General features: G+C 38.2%; 1 protein-coding gene across 1 annotated transcript in view; it reads right to left on the bottom strand.

Moving 5' to 3' along the window:
- Positions 1 to 282: 282 nt before the first annotated feature.
- Positions 283 to 23,043, bottom strand: part of CPD (carboxypeptidase D) — a 60,344-nt gene continuing 37,583 nt past the window's right edge. The window contains exons 8-21 of the mRNA XM_063450014.1: positions 21,501 to 21,610; positions 15,257 to 15,359; positions 14,273 to 14,415; positions 14,031 to 14,200; positions 12,583 to 12,900; positions 11,401 to 11,596; positions 10,624 to 10,759; positions 9,913 to 10,062; positions 9,599 to 9,694; positions 9,441 to 9,505; positions 9,194 to 9,325; positions 6,346 to 6,531; positions 4,140 to 4,239; positions 283 to 2,560 (exon numbers count right to left, since the gene is read on the bottom strand). Coding sequence (XP_063306084.1) covers positions 2,334 to 2,560; positions 4,140 to 4,239; positions 6,346 to 6,531; positions 9,194 to 9,325; positions 9,441 to 9,505; positions 9,599 to 9,694; positions 9,913 to 10,062; positions 10,624 to 10,759; positions 11,401 to 11,596; positions 12,583 to 12,900; positions 14,031 to 14,200; positions 14,273 to 14,415; positions 15,257 to 15,359; positions 21,501 to 21,610 — 2,132 coding nt within the window. The 3' untranslated portion in view covers positions 283 to 2,333. The remainder of the gene's footprint in view (positions 2,561 to 4,139; positions 4,240 to 6,345; positions 6,532 to 9,193; positions 9,326 to 9,440; positions 9,506 to 9,598; positions 9,695 to 9,912; positions 10,063 to 10,623; positions 10,760 to 11,400; positions 11,597 to 12,582; positions 12,901 to 14,030; positions 14,201 to 14,272; positions 14,416 to 15,256; positions 15,360 to 21,500; positions 21,611 to 23,043) is intronic.

The following is a 23,043-nucleotide window of genomic DNA, read 5'->3' as shown; positions in this document are numbered from 1 at the left end:
AATCTATACTAAACACAGTTTTAACTTTCAATGTGCCCAGATCACACCAAGAACACTTTATATTATAAATTACCCTTTTGCATTTTTAGGTCTTCATAAAGTATCCAATTAGTTTGTAACACTAGTCCTTGCAGGATATGGTTTTCACAACAAGTTGTAATGTATAAGGGATTCAGATGGACTACAAAAAATGTTAGATGTTCTATCACTCTAGTTTAACCCATGCATATTTTTCTTAACCCCCTTACTCTCCCCCCAACAAATGCAAAATAATTAACACCGTTTAATAACAGAAGCCATTTTAGTGAGAATGTCTGGGAAATGTATTTTTTTTTTCCAAAGCATATCAAACTTTCTGACAGAGACAGTGTATACATTTTCCATGTTAAGATCTGGCAGCACAATCATTTCCTATATCAAATCCTTCCAGAGCTGCAATAAGGCACTTTAGGAATCATTAGATTTATGTATCACAGAGAATAAGATGCCAAGTAATGGTCAAGAGTGCCTTATTTCATATAAGCTGTAAAAAAGAAAGAAAGACATAATACTGCAGGGCGTACTCTGTTTCCATGTGTACAGCAGCTTGAGGCAGAAGGTGATCAGTGGCCACTAATGTCTATTTGTGGCTTTTATGACCTTATAAGGCAGGAAAACCAATAGATACCCCTCCAGCTGCTGCACTACAACTCCCAAAATGGCCGAGCATAATGAGAGTAGTAGATAGAACAGTTGCGGCTTCCCCTGGATTAATGAGTTGTACTGCATCATGAGCAGCCACAGTATAATGGGAGTTGTTCAAATGCTGGCTTCCACTGTGCTGCATACTTCAAGAATAGTCAAACAGTGGATAACCGAGATTAAGACAGCACAGCTAACTTTGAAGCTATTGGGCATGTTAGCCGCTTATCTTTGCTTCTGTTAAAAATGTGCAAGCTAATCATTTATCAGCAAATCCCTCCTGGTGGCATAGGTCAACAGCTTTACAGGCTGTGATGTAAATAAATCTCACGCTAAAATGTCATGCTTAATTAAAGCAAAACTAAAGTTGATATTTCCCATGGAAATTAAACAATGTAATCTAAAATGGCAGAGTAGTGTAAGGCAGTGGATTTGGCAGCTGGTGTTAAAAGTATGGAATTTATGTTGAATGCATATCCAACTCACCTTCCACGAACACATGGAAATATTACAGCCACAATATTGAAATCACCATTAAAACAGCTTTGAAACTGCACTGCAAAGCAATATGGTAGAAATAGAATGTATATACACACAAATTGGGATCATTTAAAGATAAGCAAAAATAAAATAAAAACCATGAACCCTATCAATATGGAACACTGCCAATAGATTCCTGTATTAGGAATAGTAGTGCATTTAACAGCATGACCTTGTGAATTAAATGGGGGAAAGAAAATATAAAAAAAAAAAAAAATTACCCAAAATCTCCTTTACTGCTATATTAACCTCAAGATTCAATATCCCCACAACCCCCATACCTACTAAGAAAATGAGCACAACTTTGTATGGTTGGTAGCTGTATAAGTTTAAAAAGGTGCTTATTGCCACATTGATGGTAAGAGTATTGTTAAGATGTCAACCAATAGAAAAAGGGCGACTGCGGAGTAATATGGGCAGCCTATTTAAATGCTCATCCCATAATTTTCAATTTTCGCATTGTCCTGAACTGAATTCTGCCACATACAACACTGTAGGTTTTGAGCCTTATAATAGCATTCCAAAAAATATAAAAAAAAATTAAATAAATAGGTTTCTGAGTTGGTGATGGGCTCTCTGGATTAACATTCATTTTTCGTGTAGTTCTTTTTGGTGGCATACACACAAAAAATACATGTAAAAGGTCAAAATATCACCACAACCAGTGATCATATACAATAGACAATAAAGTGACATTGCCTTTAGAGTCAAATTGTTCTAATGAAGAGGAAATTTCATAGCAGACAGATGAATGGAGGCTCAAAGAAGCATTTTCAGAATATATTGCAATAGATCAAATATTGCATGACTGTTACTCCAAAGTCAAGAAGTGTTTGTAGTGAGTGAGGCCTCTTCACCTACTTGCTCTTCTCTAGCTCCTTTGCATTAGTCTGCACACAGACAATGGGCTCCAGGCACATCGAAATCATCAAATAAAAATTAAAGAGCACTTAACACAATAGTTTCAAGAGAGGATCAATGGCAAAAGTGCAGATATCACTGGCAGGAGGAGGCTGAAGTCTCTCAGGAGAATGAAACAGCCCTGGCAGTTGGGGAGTAGGTCTCCTCCTTGGTGACACCAATCCTGGACGAGATATAAATGTTCTGCAAATTCAGTGCTTGCTGGTATACAGAGTCTCTTCCTCTGTGTCTGTTTCATCCTGGAATTCACTGCTCAAAAGAGATTTCTTTGAACCAGTGGACATCAAGCGGATCTCATCCTCATAGTCCTCATTGTGCTGACGTAGTCTATGAAAACCATCTTTGTGTCTGTTGGAACTGATGGAGCATACACACCAGATTATGCAAGCTGTGAGTAACAGGGCTGACAGGGTGGCACCTGGAAGTAAATACAGATAGATTCAAATTAATTATATAGTTTTATGGTGGATAGGCATGTGTTTAGTCTTCAGTGTCATTAGAAGGGCATGCATCGTTTTGACTCCACTCTCTCATTTAAAAGATTTACCTGTAAATGACACTGTGGCCTTGCTGTGCAGGCTGAAAAAAAACAGGTAAATCTGATTTTTTTATATCATATTTATCTGCTTATTTTTTCTTATGCTTTCCAAACCCACTCCATGAGGAGCACTGACCTAACCAGTGTCCTATCCCTAGGAATACTGGAAAAGTGCATTGGGCATGCCTAACCGATTTACACATGTGCAGTTGGAAGATCTCTTCACCTTGCAACATCCTGACAGGGGGAGTAGAGAGGGAGTCTGATCGGTGTGACTCATGAAGAGCAATGTCAGGTTTCTATCTACTGCTTCTGCAAAATTATGTCCTTTTTTCTGCCCTTAGTGAACTGGTCTAAATGGAGATGTGTGGGTAAAAGGGAGGGGGAGGCTGAAGAATTTCCCATAGCTTAGATAATGCTATTTGAGCAAATTTATAGTAAGTTTTTAAACGTTCATATACTTTATAAAGAGTTTGCTTGCTTTATTTTGGTTTGTATATTTATTTAAAAAAAGTGTTTGCTTCCTGGTTTAAAAAGAAAATAAGTTACCATACATTTATTCTGTTTGCCTCATCTCACATCACTTATACAAAAAATATATAATCTATTGCACGATTCCCATAATGTTAAGCATTTAATAAAAAATATATTCTTTTTCATCTCGATATGCTTGTAAAAACATTACTTAGTTGTTCTTAGTTTGTGATTAATTATAGTTTGCTACATAAATGGGGGAAGGTTAAAGAACAAGTCTACATATAGGATCTATATACACACACATTCATATATTAAAGGGACACTGTAGGCACCCAGACCACTTCAGCTCATTGAAATGGTCTAGGTGCAATGTCCCATGTCCTTTAACCCTGCAATAGTAATTATTGCAGTTACTGAGACACTGCAATAATTCCTATCCAGGGTTAACACAACCTCTTTTGGCTGTCTACCAGACAGCCACTAGAGGGCTTCCTTGTTTTAAACGGATCTTTGGACCTCCAGCGTCAGATTGAATAATTCTTTCCTATGGGAAAATCCTAATGTGAACACGGCCATTGCTTGGGCGTAGACTGACTCAGCACCGAGGGACATCGGCGCTGGATTCAGGTAAGTGACTGGAGGGGTTTTAACCCCATCAGCATCGAGGGAGTGGGGGGCGGGAGAAAGGTAGCACTGTAGGATTCTGTAATGCCAGGAAAATGGCTTTGTTTTCCTGGCACTAAAGAATCCCTTTAAGCTAAAGTGCAGTAAGGGACAGAAGTGTCCCTTTTAAAATATTTCTACAAATGATTGAATGTCACATGGAATGAAAGCAAGTTTCTCCTACAAGCATGGGTAAGGTAACTTTGCATGAGGCAGATAAATAAACACTAGATACGCACACACACAAGAGAGGGGAGCATTAAGCTTTTAGTTGTTTTTTGGTTTGTTTGTTATATACTTTTAAACTGATTTTACATACCTGCAACTGTTACAACAAGTTCCCTGGGCAACCCAAAGATGCGGTTATCCATGTTGAATATTATCTGTATAGGACTAGCTGCATCGTGTCTTACAAGAACCTGAATTAGAAAAAGAAGAGATTAGAAGATTCATTCTTTGAAAATGGTGAATTACAAACAAGACAGCTTATATTTTCAGCTATATAGGTCGCCAAAGTGAAATTTTACACCAAACTCATTTGAACATCAGTGATGGCTAGCCACAACTCTGCAAAGTTACAAATATCTGGCAGCATTTTAGACTTACGCAAATTTTACATAAAGGGACACTCGGCACCCACACCACTTCATCTAAATGAAGTAGTCTGAGTACAGTGCGCCCCTGTCTTTTATGCCTGCAATGTAAATTAGATTAAAATTACGTTGCAGGTTTAACACGTCTCAGCAACATACGCTAGAGGCTTTTCCTTCGCTATAACAGAGTTAGACACGGTTATAAATCTAATGCTGCTCATGCAAACGAGCCTTCCAATGCTTGTATTCCTAACACTAGCGTATTCCTTTAATTGAATGTGCAACGGAATAGTATGGGACAGTGGCAGAGAACCACGGAAGTATTACATTTTCACACAATGTTCAATCACGTTATTAATAGTTAATATATTATATTATTAGTAACTACATTGAGCTTGGATATATGGTGATAACTTAAAGGGACACTATAGTCACCTAAACAACTTTGGCTTAATGAAGCAGTTTTGGTGTATAGAACATGCCCCTGCAGCCTCACTGCTCAATCCTCTGCCATTTAGGAGTTAAATCCCTTTGTTTATGAACCCTAGTCACACCTCCCTGCATGTGACTTGCACAGCCTTCCATAAACACTTCCTGTAAAGAGAGCCCTATTTAGGCTTTCTTTATTGCAAGTTCTGTTTAATTAAGATTTTCTTATCCCCTGCTATGTTAATAGCTTGCTAGACCCTGCAAGAGCCTCCTGTATGTGATTAAAGTTCAATTTAGAGATTGAGATACAATGATTTAAGGTAAATTGCATCTGTTTGAAAGTGAAACCAGTTTATTTTCATGCAGGCTCTGTCAATCATAGCCAGGGGAGGTGTGGCTAGGGCTGCATAAACAGAAACAAAGTGATTTAACTCCTAAATGGCAGTGAATTGAGCAGTGAAATTGCAGGGGAATGATCTATACACTAAAACTGCTTTATTTAGCTAAAGTAATTTAGGTGACTATAGTGTTCCTTTAAGACTTAAGGACTCAACTTCTGGAATAAAAGGGAATCATGACGGGATATTTCCGTCATGTATCCTTAAGGGGGTTAATGGTTAAACTTATTAGCACATAAATATTGAGGGATGGAGATTCTATCAGCCAACGCCATGGACAGGCAGCTCCGGAGATCAGGCAGCTGGATTTTCTATCCCTTTAGGCCTTCCGCAGGCGATTGCAGGGCTCATACAGAGGCAGTTCAGGGAGCTCATAGATTGAACCTTCGGTGGGTGCAAATCACAATTTCTGCTCCCTTGCTGTCCAGCAATCACTAATGAGCACTAGACCATGATTACTGTGATCTGTACCAGATGGAGGTGCAAATGACATGGAAAGTTTTTTGTTTTCATGTTCTGTTTGATAACCATACAGTAGAACTAAGTAAAAGCATCAATAGCTGTTATTGAAGGCAAACATTGAATTCATTTGCATACTCATTTATATGAAGACATGTCTGACAACATGACATTAGTACTTATGTGGTCAACAATGAAGCAATATAAATATATTAAGTCAAAGGAAAGCCACTTGTGTTTTCAGGATGTTGCTAAAAACATGCAGAATATAAGTAGCTATTTTATAGACAATATCAGTGTCTCTTCATTGAGTAGCTCAGACTACAGGTCAAATGATTCACCACTAGGCTTTTGCAAACCAAAGACTGGCTGAGGATCATGAGAGTTGTAGTTCAGTAAAAGCTAGCCTCTGTCTCCACCTGTAGTGGATTCATCTATTCCACTTAGACCTCTTCAAAGAGGCAAGCACCAGAAAATAACTCAAGAATAATGTAATGTGCCAGACTCTAGCCTTCACTTCATGCAATAAATGACAATGGAGAGAATATTGTACGAGATCTTCAGTAATATATCCACATGACATTTTTTCCAATCGAAAAACACAAGCTAAATTGCAAAGTTTAGTTCAGAGAATGCCTGTTCTCACCTGAGTGCGCTGCTCTTGATAGCCTTCAGCGATGGCATTAATATTATGGAATCCTGGCGCAAGCAGAATGTGGAAGTATCCTCCTTCTTTAGTAAAGACTCTGACATCTTCATTTAATATAATGGTTGCTTTGGGGACAGGTTTTCCATTCTCTGCCTTTACAATCCCTCGTACTCCTTTATGTACCTGCAAACACAACACTTTAATGATGAGATACATCTTCACAAGCAGTATGTTTCAGTAGTCTTGTAATATGTTTTAAAACATACAAGCATTCGACATGTTTGATATTGGATAAAACACCCAACAATATATATCCTCATAGAGCTCTTTTGAGAAGGACCTTCTTTACCTCCAACATCCTCGTTCTATAATTGTAAAGCTCTGCGGAATATATTGGCGCTATACAAATGCTAATGTTCTTTAAATGGACATGGCTTACTCCTTATGGCATCACTTAACTCAGCGAATACCTTAGGCATATGTAGTGTACTGCAAATAAATGTACATACAAGAACAAAAACTGATAGATTTAAAACTATAAAAAGATTAACAATTGAAATGGGAAGAGAGAGCACTTGCCTGCTGGTACCATTAGAACAATCTCCCACTTTGTGATCCTTAGCGTGTCAGGCACTATTGTCTGCGTTAACAGTAGCATTGCTAGCAGTATTCAGTTCCTATCACTTATTGATAGGAATAGAATCTTTTTCCCTGATTCTATTACACTTTCATTCCATTTACGTTACAGACCGCTCCAGTTACATTCTGGTTTTTTTTTTCCCATTAACTGCTTGGGTTGAAAGACCTCCCATAGACAGTACTAACATGTGGTTCTGTTTTTGTTCTGGTAACTTACCGGTGAACTGTCTTTTTGCATAGCTGAACAGAAATTGAGAATATGCAAACAAAGTTTTGAGCAGTGCTTACAATTTTGCAAAAAGAAAGTTGGAGTAATCCCCACTCAATCTTTAAAGGGACTATAAGCACCAAAACAACTCTAGCTTAGAGTGCTTTTCTTGTATAGTTCATGCTCTTGCATTGTAACTGCTCAATTCTCTGCCATTTAGAAGTAAACACTGTGCTGTCACATCTGATTGAAAATGATTTTTTTTTCATGTTGGCTGTGTGAGTCACAGCCAAGGGAGATGTGGCTTGGGGTGCATAAACAGAAACAAAAATGATTTCACTTCTATATTGCAGAGAATTAAGTGCTGAGACTGCAGGGGCATGATCTATACACTAAAACTGCTTCATTAAACTAAAGTTGTTTTGGTGCTTAGAGTATTCCTTTAAGTGCATTGGTCATGGGCTACGGAATCTGTTGGCGCTATATAAATGGCAATAATAAACAAATAAATAAATGGGAAAAATAAAATAAAAAATACCTTCTATATTTAATACATTTTAAACACCAACTATGGGTGTATATATGGTATGCAAAATTCTGCTACTATTAACTATAAACAAACATGTATATAAACACACTTTTATATATATTATAGGAGGGAAGAATTAGGTGTACTACATATACTCTTTTATGCATGACAGGTAGAGCAGGGGTGCCCAAAAGTTAGATCCCCGGAAGTTCTAAAACTACAACTACATTGATGCTTTGCATGCATTTAGAATAACAAAGCATCATGGGAGGTGTAGCTTTAAAACATCTGTGTATCTACCTCAAAGGTGCCCAAAAGGTAGAGTCTACAGTAGCAAGCACTCCGTGATTCTGCCACCTGGATACTTTTAAATGAAATCTTTTTAGTGCACCTCCTCAGTGAAAATAAAGTAAAGGATTGGATAGCCAAGTGTGTTATATGTAATTGAAAGATGAATAGGGTATAAGTAGAGTGAGTTTCTTCAAATGCCTTAACGTGTGTGTTTTTTATTTTATTTTTTAATAAGAATTTTCAAATCTTAATAAAAGCTACCATCTCTATGATCAGCTTTGGAGTGGAGATCTGTCAATGTTTCTCTATGAGAAGCATTTAAATGGTCACTATCCAGAAGTAACAAGGAAGAAGGAAGTAGGTGCGGGCAAAAATGTGGTGGGTCTTTAAGAGCTTCAGTGGCCAGTTCTGCAGCTAATTGTGGTATGTGTTAGCGCTTATTTTTCCTTTAAAAGGGGTATTCAACGCTAATGTTGGCCTTGGATATATAGAGAATGCTAAAAAGTTCAAAGTTTATTGGCAGCTTCAACAAGGAGGTTAATGCATCAAAACATATCTAATTTCTCCAAATATAAGAAGAAAGCTGTGGCATTTAGACAGCAAAATGGAATGTGTGGGTTTCGGTACATAACATGCAATTTTACCCATTCTGCCCCCCGTGCCAAAGAAAACAAAACCTAACAGGTATCTGTACACACAAAATGTTCTAAAGCTAAATTGCCTAACAGCTTGGGTGTATGTGGAACGATTTTCTTCCCTCTATTCTAGTTAATGAAATTATGTTATTTCCAATAGTGTTTGTGTGATGAACTGGTCTGCTGGCATTCCTTTTCAGATGTATACACAGACACATATAGCCTCAATCTGTCTGTTATAATTCTTCCCATTGAACTCTTATTTTGACAGATTATTGGTTTTGTTAATACCCTCAGGGTTCTGTGCAGTGACGAACATATATGAGCAAGTCAATGGGATGGATAGCATTTTAACACTCACTGTTGTGTTAATATTCTATTGTCAATTCAATGGAACTATAAATGAAAAACCATATCAATGCGGTGCTCAGAATATGTCAATAATTGTGAATTAAAGCAGACTGTGGATGAAAATTATGAACTGATTACACACAGCAAGAGGCAACCTGCAGCATCAGAAAGGCATTGACTTGCAAAACTTACCTCCACAAGCATGCTGATAAGTGCTTTTTTATTCTCTTCCCACAGGTGAGGCAACAGACCAGAACTGGGAAAGAGACAGCAACTGGTATAGACTGTGATCTCTGGACAATGACCATAAGTAACGCTGAAATCCTGGGGGTAAAAATGCATATTATGTAACTGGTTAAATTTTATTACAAGCATTCTCAAAGGTGGTGCAATGACTGCAGACATCCGCCTTTCTAATATTTATGACGTGTGTCAATACCTTCATGCTGCCCTGGTGTCCCCTCCATTCTGCACCGGAGATTACTCCACCTGGAATATTCTCCTCTGTAATGGAAGAAACAGCTTTAGTAAAGAAAGCAATAATGTAATCTAAGTGCCAAACCAACTACATAACCACTAGCCCATTAAGCACCTGACCTGATTTGTTTGGACATCCAGGGTGCCCCAAGTGGATTGCAGGATGATTTGTTGCATAGACAGTTGCCAGATGTCTCAGGGTCTCCTTATGCTCCACTGTTAAATGACAGAGGACATTTATTTCTGCCCATAAAACAATACAACACAGTCTTGCATGCAATCAAACTCTGGGTCGTCCCGGTCTTGCAGCACTTTGTAAGATAATACCAGACTTAAGGACATCTAGCATGACAACTAAGATCTCAGAGTTTACATACATCATCCAAAGGAGAACTATGAAAACATTTGAAGGCCTATAGGATAGGTTTACTCACCTGTATGCACTGGGTTGTCAAATGGGTACGTGACCAGTACAGAACCTCCATCTAATACTACAGAGAGGGTAAAATCCTGCTTCATGATTAAGCCTTCAATAATAGCATTTGTCTCTTTCTCCCTTTCTCCAACAGGTCCAGATGAGTTACCTGGAGAATTATAAAATAGGGTTTTAATGATGGCAGGCTGCCTCCATTCCTAGCCCACAGTGCTAAAGCAGAATTGTATGTTGTCCGTTAGAACACTTGTGCAAGAGAACAACTAGTTAAGCTAGAGAGCTACAACAGGGCAGATTAATTAGTAAATTAAAATCACTTATGTAACGTTCCCTATATACAAATAAAAATATAATAGAAGTATAGCAGGGTGTGGTTCTAGGGAACGAACACACACACACACACACAATGTAATAATGAGGAATTTGTTCAAAACCCAAACCAATTGTTTTCAGACATTTACAATATAAAAAGATCATTGTTTGATCAAGTCTATGAAATGATCTGAATCTGGGATTTAAGATATATTAATACATGGTGCATAATAAAATAAAGCATTACTGATTGTTATAATTATTAAACTAGTTACACATCAAATATACGTATTTTGTTCTAATTAATGGTAGTTAAACTAGAACAATATACCTAGAACACAACACTACAAGGGAAAAATCCCTCCTGAAGACAGAGAGCACCGTGCTATTAGACACTTACTTATAAAGTCGGTGTCCAGATCCTTGCCATTTGCATTATTCTGTCCTACGTTAGAAGTGCAATCCTTCTCTTTTGCAAGTTCGCGGCCATCAGGATTTAACAAAGGCACTATTACAATTCTTGTTCTGTCAATAAGCTAAAGTGGGAGGGAAACAAAGTATTACGAGAAAGGCAGAAATAATATTAAATTATAGAAAAGCATTGTACTGCAGGCAGCAGTTGTAACAGGGATTACAGCCATGTCTTTGAATGAAAACATTTTTGGGGAAAGTTTGTTAGAATATTCATATTTTCTTTCCATTGATTGCATGTGGTTTAAATCATTATTAAAGATATAGAAGGAAATCTAAAAATGCACATGGACTGAAGTTATGATTGTAGTAAACATTATGTATTTTAATGTATTTTATTTAATGGTTTAGCCAATAGGGCAGGGGTAGGCAACCTTTGGCACTCCAGGTGTTCTGAACTACATCTCTCCCTTGATGCTTTGCCTGCATTATAGCTGTAGGAGCATTAAGGGAAATGTAGTCCAAAACATCTAAGGTGATGAAGGCTGCTTACCCCTGAAAATTTAAACTATAAAGAAAACCTATATTCACACCTTACCCCCTCCAGGACAATAGTTTTGACACATCCTATGATATGTCAGCCCTGGCATGTCAAGTAGTTAAACATGGATTTTGTGACACAGGCTGTGTCCTGTTAATCGCTAACTAGTTGACCTTTTGCATTACCATTTATTTTGCCATGTAATCACAAAGTATAAATCCTCACCTTTGTAATTGCACTGTTCTTTCTGTAGTTCAGACAGAGATACTCTGCAAACGTCAACAGAAGCTCTGTGCCAACAGGAGCATTGCCATGAATTCCAGCAACAAACCTGATCTTTGGTTCTTCTGGTTCAGAACAGTTTGGCTTGTTCGAGATCTCAAGTGACCAAATTTGACGATATTCAAGACTCTGACCCAAACTAAGGAAACAAAACATAACTGAGATTCAGAGGATGTAAAACTAGGACAAATATGAATAGTGATTGAGGTGTAGGTCTTTTGAGATTAACGAATGCCGAAATAATCATATTATTACAGTTCAATAGGCAAATAACTATTGGAGGTATTTGCTACCAGTTTAGTCCAATGGACTCTAAGGGAAAAAGTGAAGTTGCAGTGAAGCAGAAAAGAAACAAAAAGATAAGAAAATACGGAGAAAAGCAAATTTTTAAAGGAACCAAGGAGGCACTTTAACAACTAATCTTATTGAAGCTGTTATAGTACCTTCAGTGCTGACCACCCTGTTAGCAGAGTATATGCTACTCTAAATCCCTGATTAAACATTTTGTTGGTATTTTAAGAGCCCACCACTAAGAAAACATCAACGTTAAAAATAAATACATTTATTTTCAACAATGGAGTTAAGAATTGCTTAACGCCTACTTCTGAAGGATACTTATGAATCATTTAATGGATATCTTGCGTAGAAGTGATCCCTTAATCATAAAGTTATTCAAGAGTATTTCTTAAGGAGGACAAGTTGAGAGACTATTTAAATGACACCACTGTGTACTAAGCAAACAGCATGGAGCACATGCTGGGGATAACCAATGCTACATGAAGACATTTTTCTAAACTTTCTAAGCACTGAGAGCTGTGATATTTCAACATCCACCAAGTGGCACTAAACCAGTTTTGCAAGACATGCACTTTAGAGTACTTTTCATTTTAATAATTTTGTAAGATATCAAAATATTAATTCATAAATACATTCCCTTCTTTGCTGGTCAGAGATGCTTTCTGATAAATACAGAAGCATTCCTTGTACAATATAGAATAAATGTTCTTCATTTAAGCCTTTTCTGCCAATAAATCAGCAAAAACTATTCTCAAGTGTCATCTTTAGATAAGGTATTGGATCATTAAGTGGTGGATTACTATCTTTTGGTGTTCTTTAATACATTACCTGTCCAGATTAGTAATTGAAGGGTAATTAAGGTTCAGTCCGCGGAGTGACTGGGAGAGATCATTGTAAGGTCGGTAACGAGAAAGTCGTATATCATCGAAGGAAGACATTAGTAGTTGCGCCATGCCATTTTCATCTGATAGGTCCTTTATAAGTTTCTCAAACTCCTTTGTATCTGGATCCAGCGTCTCTGGCTCTACCATTGACACTTTCCCTCCCTCCTCTTTGTGGACGTTGGTCCCAGAACGAGCAAGGGTGAAGTTTACCACTGTAGCATCTCCTTCTGTGACATTCACCATTTTGGTTACAGGAATGTATCTAAAGGAAATGAAGGTGATTTAAAAAGGCTGGTAAGTTGTGATGTTACATGCAGCTATAACCATACAGAAGTTTGCCTTTATAAACCGGAAGCAACATGAAAAGCCCCAGCTACAAGGATATTATTTTACACAATAAAATCCTAACAAGCCAAGTGCTGTTCTGTAAAGCACATATGGAGCCGACACATAATTATCCAGGTATGTGGTTATATAACGTCAGAATCTAGTTTATCAATAGTCTGATCTAGCTCTGAAACAGGCAGATGTTTCCCATACGTATTCAGTATGGTGTTTAACAAGCATCAGGAGCAATTTCCAAAAAGTAGATAGCATAACCATTACTACCAAATCTGCTCTCAAGACAGAGGGGCTTATTTATCAATAACAATTTCTGGGACAAATTTCTAAAAGCAATACAATTGGCATGGAGGGCACTGGAAAGCATCTGCTGACAGTTCCACTGTTAGATCCTTGCAGGTTATGCATAAAGACCAATTATGAAGCAAAACTCTTGCATTTTTATGACAGACCCACCAACTAATTACCAATACTAGGTTGCAAAGACTAGTGGGACCTTCTGCCCAACAACTGTTCTAGGAAAGCAAATCTAATCAGCCTGATAATGGAAGCTGCAATTGAAAAGATAACAGCCCTAAGGCTTCATTTGTCCATTATATGCTAATTTTAGAATATCCTGAAAGCTTTGTAGGACTGCTGGAAATGAATGAGTATGTTACTTCATAGCTAAAAGATAAACAAAAACAATGTTCAGTAGTATCATGAACAGTGAGCCCCAGACATGTTATTTAAAGTTTAGTGTATAAAGACAACTACATAGATAATGCAAACTAATTTAAAAGCATGAAATAGTTTTCCGGTGAAAACACATCTGAATGAGGTTTCCCCTGACCCATTGCAGATCTTACACCCCAAGTTTGTTTTATAGTCTAACGCATCAGCATGCAGGGTGAGAAAAACACAAACTTTTGAATGAGACAATTGCCTTAAAGTGATGCATGTCCTATTGAACTTAATGCTGCTTGAAATTAATGTCATGAGCAAAACCTCTGCAGTATTAACACATTAACCCAACAAAGCATACACATGGATTCAAAGTGCCAAACTCACCCTCTTGCCGATGCTGTAACTTTATATTGTCCTGGGACCAAGAGTCTCCAATAATCTCCAGCCTTATCTGATGTAACTTGATGATTAATATCAGCTACACTAATAGTTGCGTTTAAGATGCTGCTTTTGTCAGTTGCATCAAGCACAAATCCTTTGATGCCCTTGTGCACCTGAACATGAAAACAAGTTTAGTATCAGGTCATCTGGAAAGAGGGACACAGACTATGTGGGACTAGACTCGCCTGCTTTATGAACTCAATCAGTGATCGATGGTTGCTTTCCCAGTAAGCAGAAAGATCTTCTGCCATGGGGTATTTTACACAGCCTAGCTCGATGGTCAATTCAAAGCAGTTAGTCTTCAGATAATTCCAATCCTGCATTCCACCTAATAGGAAACATTACAAGATAATTTTAATCAAGCAAATAGATTGTGAGGAATTTGGAGTAAGTATCACATTTATCAATACATCAAAGTAACAAACAATTTATTAGCAAATATTGCAGTACATGTAAAAAAAAATATTTTTCTCTATAAAAACAAAGAAATAGGCCCGTATATATTAAAAGTCATTTGTTAACTGTACTCTTATTTCCTTTATACCTGGAAAGCTTCTATGAGTAGTGTGACAAACACTCCTTTCCACGTACTCCTGGAGGAGTGTAGAAGTCAGCCTCCTGCCCATCGACTATGGTCCAGGTCTGGGACACAGTTTAGGAGTTACTCTGCCCAGCCACCACTAGTAGCTTTCCCTGAGTGCCCCTGGTTCGGTAGTTTCCCTTCATGCGAATAGAACCGGACGCTGGGTCTCTGGCGGCCATTCGCATGAACCAAACCCACGACTAATCCCAGCGGTACTTAGCCGTGACCGCTATGGAGCTAAATTCAGCATGAGGACTTCCTGGGTTCTTGGTCACCTCAGCGGGACTTAGCCGCGAATGTTATGGAACTGTTTTCAGCATGAGGTGACCATGCAGTTCCCAAACAACTTGGTTTGCAGTTTTGAACCACTTTGAAATCCGCCAGGAGAGCGCTTTTTGTAGGGAAGGTGCCGGAGACTAAGGGGAACAAACGCTACCTAAGAGCCCGCAGGAGCACCCCGTATTGCAGCCACAGGAGCCTCTGAAAGTTAACCTTTTTAGTTTGCTCCTGGATTTCAAGCAAATTTGTCAACTCCTGCAGTATACAACTGTTAGAACGCAAAAATAAGCAAAATAAACCACTTTACCTGGAACATTATACCAGTTTGCACCGTTTGTAATGCCGTTAAGGAATTTCTCATTGGGATAGATGTCCTCACAAGGGCTGCCCGAGAACATTTTGTTATTTTCCTGAAAAACCAAAATAATTTTTTTTTTTTTAGCTCGATCAGCATTTTGTGTGCTCACTTTCTAAAACATTTCAAACATATTCCAACATTTGATGATTAGAATGTATAAAGCAGCCTTTCCTTTTTGGTTATTGTTTGATAATAACTCCAGACACTTTGTCACCTCAGCAACTGTGTAACTGAACCACACGTGCATTTTTTGTGCCAAATTAAAATGAATAAGGATTCACTTTTGGTTACTAAAGGTCACAAAATCACTTTACCACCTGGCTACCGATCATTAGCAGCCAGTCTCTGTTTTTGTTAGCACGCTTCAGGACAATAAGTAGAATTACAGAAACAGGAAATGTTAATGCATGGCACTATGTGTATAATTTGTAAGGAACATCTAAACTATAAAATACAATCTAAGACTATTTAAATTTTAATAGCTGCTAGAGCAAGTTTATTTTAATTTTTCAGTAACTGAATTGCAGTAGTTATTGACATCTAGTTTATATCAAGTAATGCAAAGGTTTAAATTATATATTTTTGTACTGACATGTAATAAATGTTAGTACCAAAGGATAATTTTACACTGGAATGCGTATTTCTGTACTTGTGCAAACACGGAGTTCCATGCCATCTGGGCATCATTATCCATGTATTAAAGGGAGATCTGACATCTTTTATGGAATTATGGACTGTTAACTGTACAAGCTGGACTGTTAACTGTACAAGCTGGACTGTTAACTGTACAAGCTGGACTGTTAACTGTACAAGCTGGACTGTTAACTGTACAAGCTGGACTGTTAACTGTACAAGCTGGACTGTTAACTGTACAAGCTGGACTGTTAACTGTACAAGCTGGACTGTTAACTGTACAAGCTGGACTGTTAACTGTACAAGCTGGACTGTTAACTGTACAAGCTGGACTGTTAACTGTACAAGCTGGACTGTTAACTGTACAAGCTGGACTGTTAACTGTACAAGCTGGACTGTTAACTGTACAAGCTGGACTGTTAACTGTACAAGCTGGACTGTTAACTGTACAAGCTGGACTGTTAACTGTACAAGCTGGACTGTTAACTGTACAAGCTGGACTGTTAACTGTACAAGCTGGACTGTTAACTGTACAAGCTGGACTGTTAACTGTACAAGCTGGACTGTTAACTGTACAAGCTGGACTGTTAACTGTACAAGCTGGACTGTTAACTGTACAAGCTGGACTGTTAACTGTATTTCTAACAAATTGTTTAGTGCAGCGGTGTATTACCAATTTAGAAATAAAAAGTAGTCAATGAATAACACCACCCATAGTGCTGTTTCTTAAAATATAAAAAACGATCGCCAGGCACAAACTGTTCACCATTTGGCAGTAAAAATCTGTTCAAGATAGATATTCTGATTTAATGTTACAGATAAAATCAGTGTAAAGCAATATAATAAATACAAAATTAAACAACCAACCACCTAATGAAACCCAGCCAAGAAACACAATTTCAAGTGTGCTCATAAATGTAAAAAAAAGTGCTCCCACTTGTAAAGAGAGTTAGGCAATGCAATAAATAAGGAATACAGATATGTACTGCAGTCAAAGCCACTCAATAATTGCTACTACAACCCAATAACCCTATATAAAATACACATTCTATAAATAGTATTACTGACACTAGAATTTCCCTTTGAGGAGTCAAACTCCATAAAAAAGGCTAGGAAGCTCCTCTGGTTGCTGTCTGAGAGACAGCCACTAGAGGCTGCCTTAACCCTGCAATGTACATATTACAGTTTCACAAACACTGCACAATTTGCAGCTGCAGGGCTAGGAGACGGGGACAGGGACATTGCACCCAATGAGATGAAGTGGTATGAGTGCCTATAATATCCCCTTAACAATTTACATGCATGTTCTAATAAATTAAATTGCAAAGAGTATGCATCAAAAGAGGGGGGCGGGGCCGGACCGCCGACGGGATCAGACGCTTCTGTCTGAGCTCCCGCTTCGGAGCCGAGAAAACGGCGCAAACAGGAGGCAGAACCTCCCCAGCCACCCACAACGGCGCCCACCTTGATCCCCAGATCCCGAGGTACGAGGGGATACTAATTAAGCTGCCATCCGTAACCCGACTAAGGCCCAAGGCGTGAGGAGCTTGTGCCGGGATGAGACGGCCGCTCTTCCGGGTCTCCTGCCGGGGTCCGGCGTCGTCCGTCGTCCCCCCCCCCTCTTTTGTCCCTCTCCTACCTATTTCTGCATGGCATGTGCATTATGCCAACATCTTGAAAACTAAACGTCAACCTAAACTATCGTACTACTATAATAACTATAAAAATGTGCCTGTATAACGTATGCCATGACTTGTACTACCTTTGTCTACCTATTTTACTGGATGTCGCTGTTGTGGCGCATGCCGGCTACCTGTTTATTCTGTGCACACCCAAAATAAAGAATTTAAAAAAAAAAAAGAAAAAAGGGATCAATGTTACGGACTGGAAGTACAGAAAGGAGGCTGGCTGATCAACAGCAGCCACTCAGTGGAAGGTAAAGTCTCTATATAATTATTTAACATCTCATCTCTCCCTTCCCTCTAATTTATCAATATCTACACAAACTGGAAAAAGATATTTAAACTGAAGAAAGGAGTGTCAAAAGGGACTTTGTAGAAGCTTGATTAAAAAAAACAAACAAAAAAACAGGAAATCAAGAATGAGTTTCATTATGACTGTTTACATAAATTAATGGATTTAAATATTTAATGTCATTGTGGTGGCATGCCTTTCTCTTGGGCATTTGCCTAGACCTGCGACTCCAGACTTAAAGGAACACTATAGTCACCTAAATTACTTTAGCTAAATAAAGCAGTTTTAGTGTATAGATCATTCCCCTGCAATTTCACTGCTCAATTCACTGTCATTGAGCAGTGAGGCTGCAGGGCATGTTACATAGTTACATAGCTGAAAAGAGACTTGCGTCCATCAATTTCAGCCTTCCTCACATATGCTTTTTGCTGTTGATCCAAAAGAAGGCATTAAGATAAAGCTGTTCAGGTGACTATAGTGTCCCTTTAATAACAATGATGGATATTAAGGAACACGATGAGGTCATGTACAACAAAAGGCAAAACCGAATCCAAGCTAAACCCAGGTATAATTAATCAATGATTAACATTTTAGTACAAAGCATCCATTCTTGTGCAAATCTGCCACAAGATGGAAAGAGATAAAGTTATTTGTAAAGTGCAAATCTTTCATACAGAGGTCACAAAATCAAGAACCAGGCATGAACATATATAATTGTATATGTAAAATCTATAAGTGATGCAGTTATGAGCAAACAAAATAATACTTAATGGTCAGTGAAATAAAAATGTTCTTTGATGGCTAAAATGCACTATTTAAACAGAATCTGATTATAAACATCAAATGTAGCGAGCCTACATAGACAATGTAAGTGTTTTGTTTGCATGACACTAATATACTTTTTTCACTGTGTTTAGTAAAACACATCAGCAGCCATTAGTTTAAAGGAACACTATAGGGTCAGGAACACAAACATATTTCTGACCCTATAGTGTTAAAACCAACATATAGCCCCTCTGGCCCTCTCTTGCCTCCCTAAATATAGTAAAATCGTACTTGCATTCAAGCCTGAAGATGCTGGCTCTGCCTCTGTCTGCCTCAGAATAGCAAGCTGTCTTCTGACATCATCAGAAGTGGTGTTCTAAGCCAATCACAGTGCTTCCCCATAGGACTGGCTGAGACTGAAGGAGGCAGATCAGGGGCAGAGCCAACACAAGTCAAACACAGCCCTGGCCAATCAGCATCTCCTCATAGAGATGGATTGAATCAATGAATCTCTGTGAGGAAAGTTCAGTGTTTGCATGCAGAGGGATGAGATACTGGTATGTTGTGATGCAAACTAGGCAAGACTGAGATAGGAAGCAGTTTTAGCAGCCATCTGAGGAGGGGCCAGTGAAGTTATCACTAGGCTGTAATGTAAACACTGCATTTTCTCTGAAAAGACCGTGTTTACAGCAAAAAGCCTGAAGAGTATGATTCTACTCACCAGAACAAATTCAATAAGCTGTAGTTGTTCTGGTGACTAGTGTCCCTTTAAGCAACTGTTCTACTGTAATAACTTTGTGCCCATTGCATATGTACTAACTAATTACTGCAATAACACTGTGTCTGTTGCATTAGAAAATGTTAGTGTACTGTATATTAAACAGACAAGTTAAAAAAAAAGTTAGAAATTATAATCCATTTTAAAGCATTATGGCTTTTTGCGACATATTACAAAAGAGAATATCACTAAAGCAAAACAAAATTCCTGAATGCAGTCTCTGAAAATGAATATTTTCATGAGCTATGTTACTGCTCACACAATGAATACCGCTAAAGAAAAAACACAAAGCAAACTGTTTAAGTAAAATTATAAATATCGGATCATTATTTTTTTCTCTAACTGTTCTCTAACTTTGTATTTGATAAAACCAGGGATTCTTCACTAAAACCATAAACTGCCCCCTATTTACGGTTAACTGATAACGTGGATGTTACATTTTTTGTGTGAATGCATTCAACCAAAATGATAAAGATCTCAACCTATGATTGTCATTCGGGTCGGACCAGTTTGCATTTGGTAATGCTAAAGGAGAGTTTTCACAATACTAGTGCAGTAGAAGGACAAGGCAAGCTTTGTGTTCAAGGGAGAGCCCTGGCATTTGTCAAACCACTTGAAACCAGTTTGACCATAAACCAGAGGCATTGCCCCTGATCTACAACACCATGACCACAAATACTTTAAACTGCAGTGGTAATGGTGATTAGATTGCTCCTTTAGTAAAAGTCCTTTCACAAAAAAAATTAAAATCCTGGATTATGGCGCTACTCTTACAAATACGGCAACACACTAGGTTGCAGCCTGAAGTATGGTTAAAGTTGCCTTCCATGACCCCAATGAAAAATGAATCCCAATAGGTAGAAGGTCTGTATAAGGAGTATATTGATAAAACATGTATTGTGCAGTTTAGGTGCAAGCAAGATGACAGATTAGCTGCATGCAGTAGGCAATTAAATGCTTATACCTGGTTAAATCCCAGCTCACATTAGGAAACCTGGGACTTCGGTCTGTCAGCTGGGGTCATTTTTAGTGATCCCAAACTGACAGACGAGTGCATGCAGCACTGAAAGTCATCAAGGCATGCAACTTTTCAAATAGGCATCTACAGGTCTATAATTAGACTGCAGTGTGAGCACAAATTAAACAAGGACACTCAGGTATCAATGGATACATGTGGCAATTTTTTTGTGGCCTCAGTCGGATCAGTGAGCTGTATGCAGCGCTAGACGTCAGGACTGCATAGAGTCCTTTAAATTCATTCAGAACATTGAGGACGAGTGATTGTGCTCTGACACGGTTTCTAAGCTGCAGGCTGGGGTAGTGGTGGGGTTAGATTTAGGGGTAAGGTAAAAGTTGGTATTTAGTTAGCGATCGGGTTAGGTTATGCTGGGTTTGCGTTAAAAAAGCAGTTTTAGGATTAAGGATAGTGTATAGTTAATGTTATGGGTAATTGTACAGTGGGTATACGGTTAGCATTACTGTAAGCATAGGGTTAGTGGTAGGATTGGCACAGCTTTCTGTGGGGGGTTAGTAAGGGGTTAACTACCACAAAGTAATTTAGATCCTAGACGTATGAGGCATTCAACAATCAGGACTGATAGAGAAATCTATTTTGAGTTCTTTTTCTTTAGTTGTACTGAATGTTTAGATATTATAAGCAAAAATTTGAATTTAAAAAAAAAAATCTTAATTTTTAACATTTGACACTTAACATTATGTATATATAGGATTTTAAAAGACAACATATGTATGGGGGCACTTAAAGAGAAACAATTAAATTACAGTGGAACACACACAGTGCAAATTCTAGGTTTTGTCTCGGTTCAGAATTTGGACCATTGTCTCGTTCCTTATGGGGTTAAAACATATAAATCCCAATGAAGGTGATGATGCACATGCTGGTTTATGTTCATCTGGTTTTTGCACAAGCATAATCAAATATTTGCACATACCCACTTGTTTGCCCAGTTACACCTCATGCAAGTAGTCACTCGCTGAAAACATACTAGACAATCTAGCTCGCATTGAGGTGCCCAATCTCACCTTAGAATAAGACAGTGCCAATTGCTGGAACATCGCGTCATCTGGGGATTTGCTGTACATGGATACGCCCTTCTCATCGTCATCATATGGGTAGTTAACCACAAGGGATCCTGCAGATACAAGTCTAGGCTTAGAAACCATATTTCAGAATTTCAATCAATTAAACAAGCAAAGCTCCTAAATCAATGCAGGATCAGTCAAATGTTTCAAATATAACTGGAAATGTTTACGTAAACAATTAAAAGCTGATTTCTTCAGCAAAAGATAAAGGATTACAAATATCTCAAATTGTTTAATTCACCAAAAACATTTAAGCTAAACAATACAGTGTTCAAATCTACATGTCTTGATAAGCATTCTTTGGACTTTTTTTAATCCCCCTCCTAAGATACGCTAATGATAGGAAGTATTAACCAAGTTCTAACAGGCCCTTTTTTTTTTTTTTTAATTCTTTATTTATGTCGTGCATGGATTGACAAACAGATTTGCACAGCCACAATAGCTGGTGCAATCTTATCAATAAACAATAGTGAACAACAGTGTGGCTTTATGTACAGTGCACATTTTCTTTTTTTTTTTTAAAGTGGAGATTATCTTATGAGCTGGAAATATATGTCTAGATTGCGCATCTATTGCATATTTACCATATGATGTACTGTCTAGACTGAAAGTAAATTATAGCAAAAGAAATAAGAAATAGATTGAAATACACCACAAGTAAAACATTTTCTCGGCATTCGTGAGACATATTAGTAAATTAGTAATAACGATGAAGCCTAACAACAATTTTGTAGAAAAACCACGAGTTAGTCAAGATAAGGTAGTTTGTTTAAGTAGGGGCACATTGTTAATTTACACATCATGCAGGCTAAACAGGCTAGACAGTACAAGTCTGGAGTAACTAGTGAGGGGAAGTTGCTAGACTTGGTCGTAGACCTGATGACAGGAGTGGCAATTTAAACAAGGCAGGATTATGGTCTAAGCATTAATAGATGAGAGCATGGGCAGACAAATCATGGACATAAATGGGAAAATTGTATAAATGAATTAAAAAAAAAACAAAAAAAATGGTCAAAGATAAGCTGCAGCAAACAATATGTCAGCTGTGTAGCCTGGTGTATGCTCAGATTTTAATTTTAAACCAGTATTGTTGATTGCCACCTGCGTGTGGAACGAGAGTCCAGGTATTGTGAGCTGGGTCATCGGTCGTGGTAAAATAATTATTTTAATCAACGTAAGCGTCCTGCCTTATATTGGGTCTTAGGCTCTGTGGGGTCAGCCGATGCCGTGCCTGGGCTGGATGTATCCCCTCGTTGTGCATGGACTCACAGCCCTTATGATTTGCGGCAGTGTAGTGGTCGATGGGTTTAATGGCCATGTGGCTGTATGTAGTGCTGGTGTCACCTGCCTCAGGTCGAGGCAGTGCCTTGTTCGCTGTCTGGATGTGGGCGCCTTTCTGGGTCTCAAACCCTTCAGATTTGTCTGCTGGATCAGGCTGGTTCTATCCCTCCAGGGCATAGGTCGCTGATGAGGGTGTCGTGCG

Source organism: Pelobates fuscus, chromosome 1 (genome assembly GCF_036172605.1).
Source record: "Pelobates fuscus isolate aPelFus1 chromosome 1, aPelFus1.pri, whole genome shotgun sequence".
In the NCBI taxonomy this organism is placed as follows: Eukaryota; Metazoa; Chordata; class Amphibia; order Anura; family Pelobatidae; genus Pelobates; species Pelobates fuscus.
Note: the sequence above shows the minus strand (reverse complement) of the source record. Positions and strands in the feature narration are given on the sequence as shown.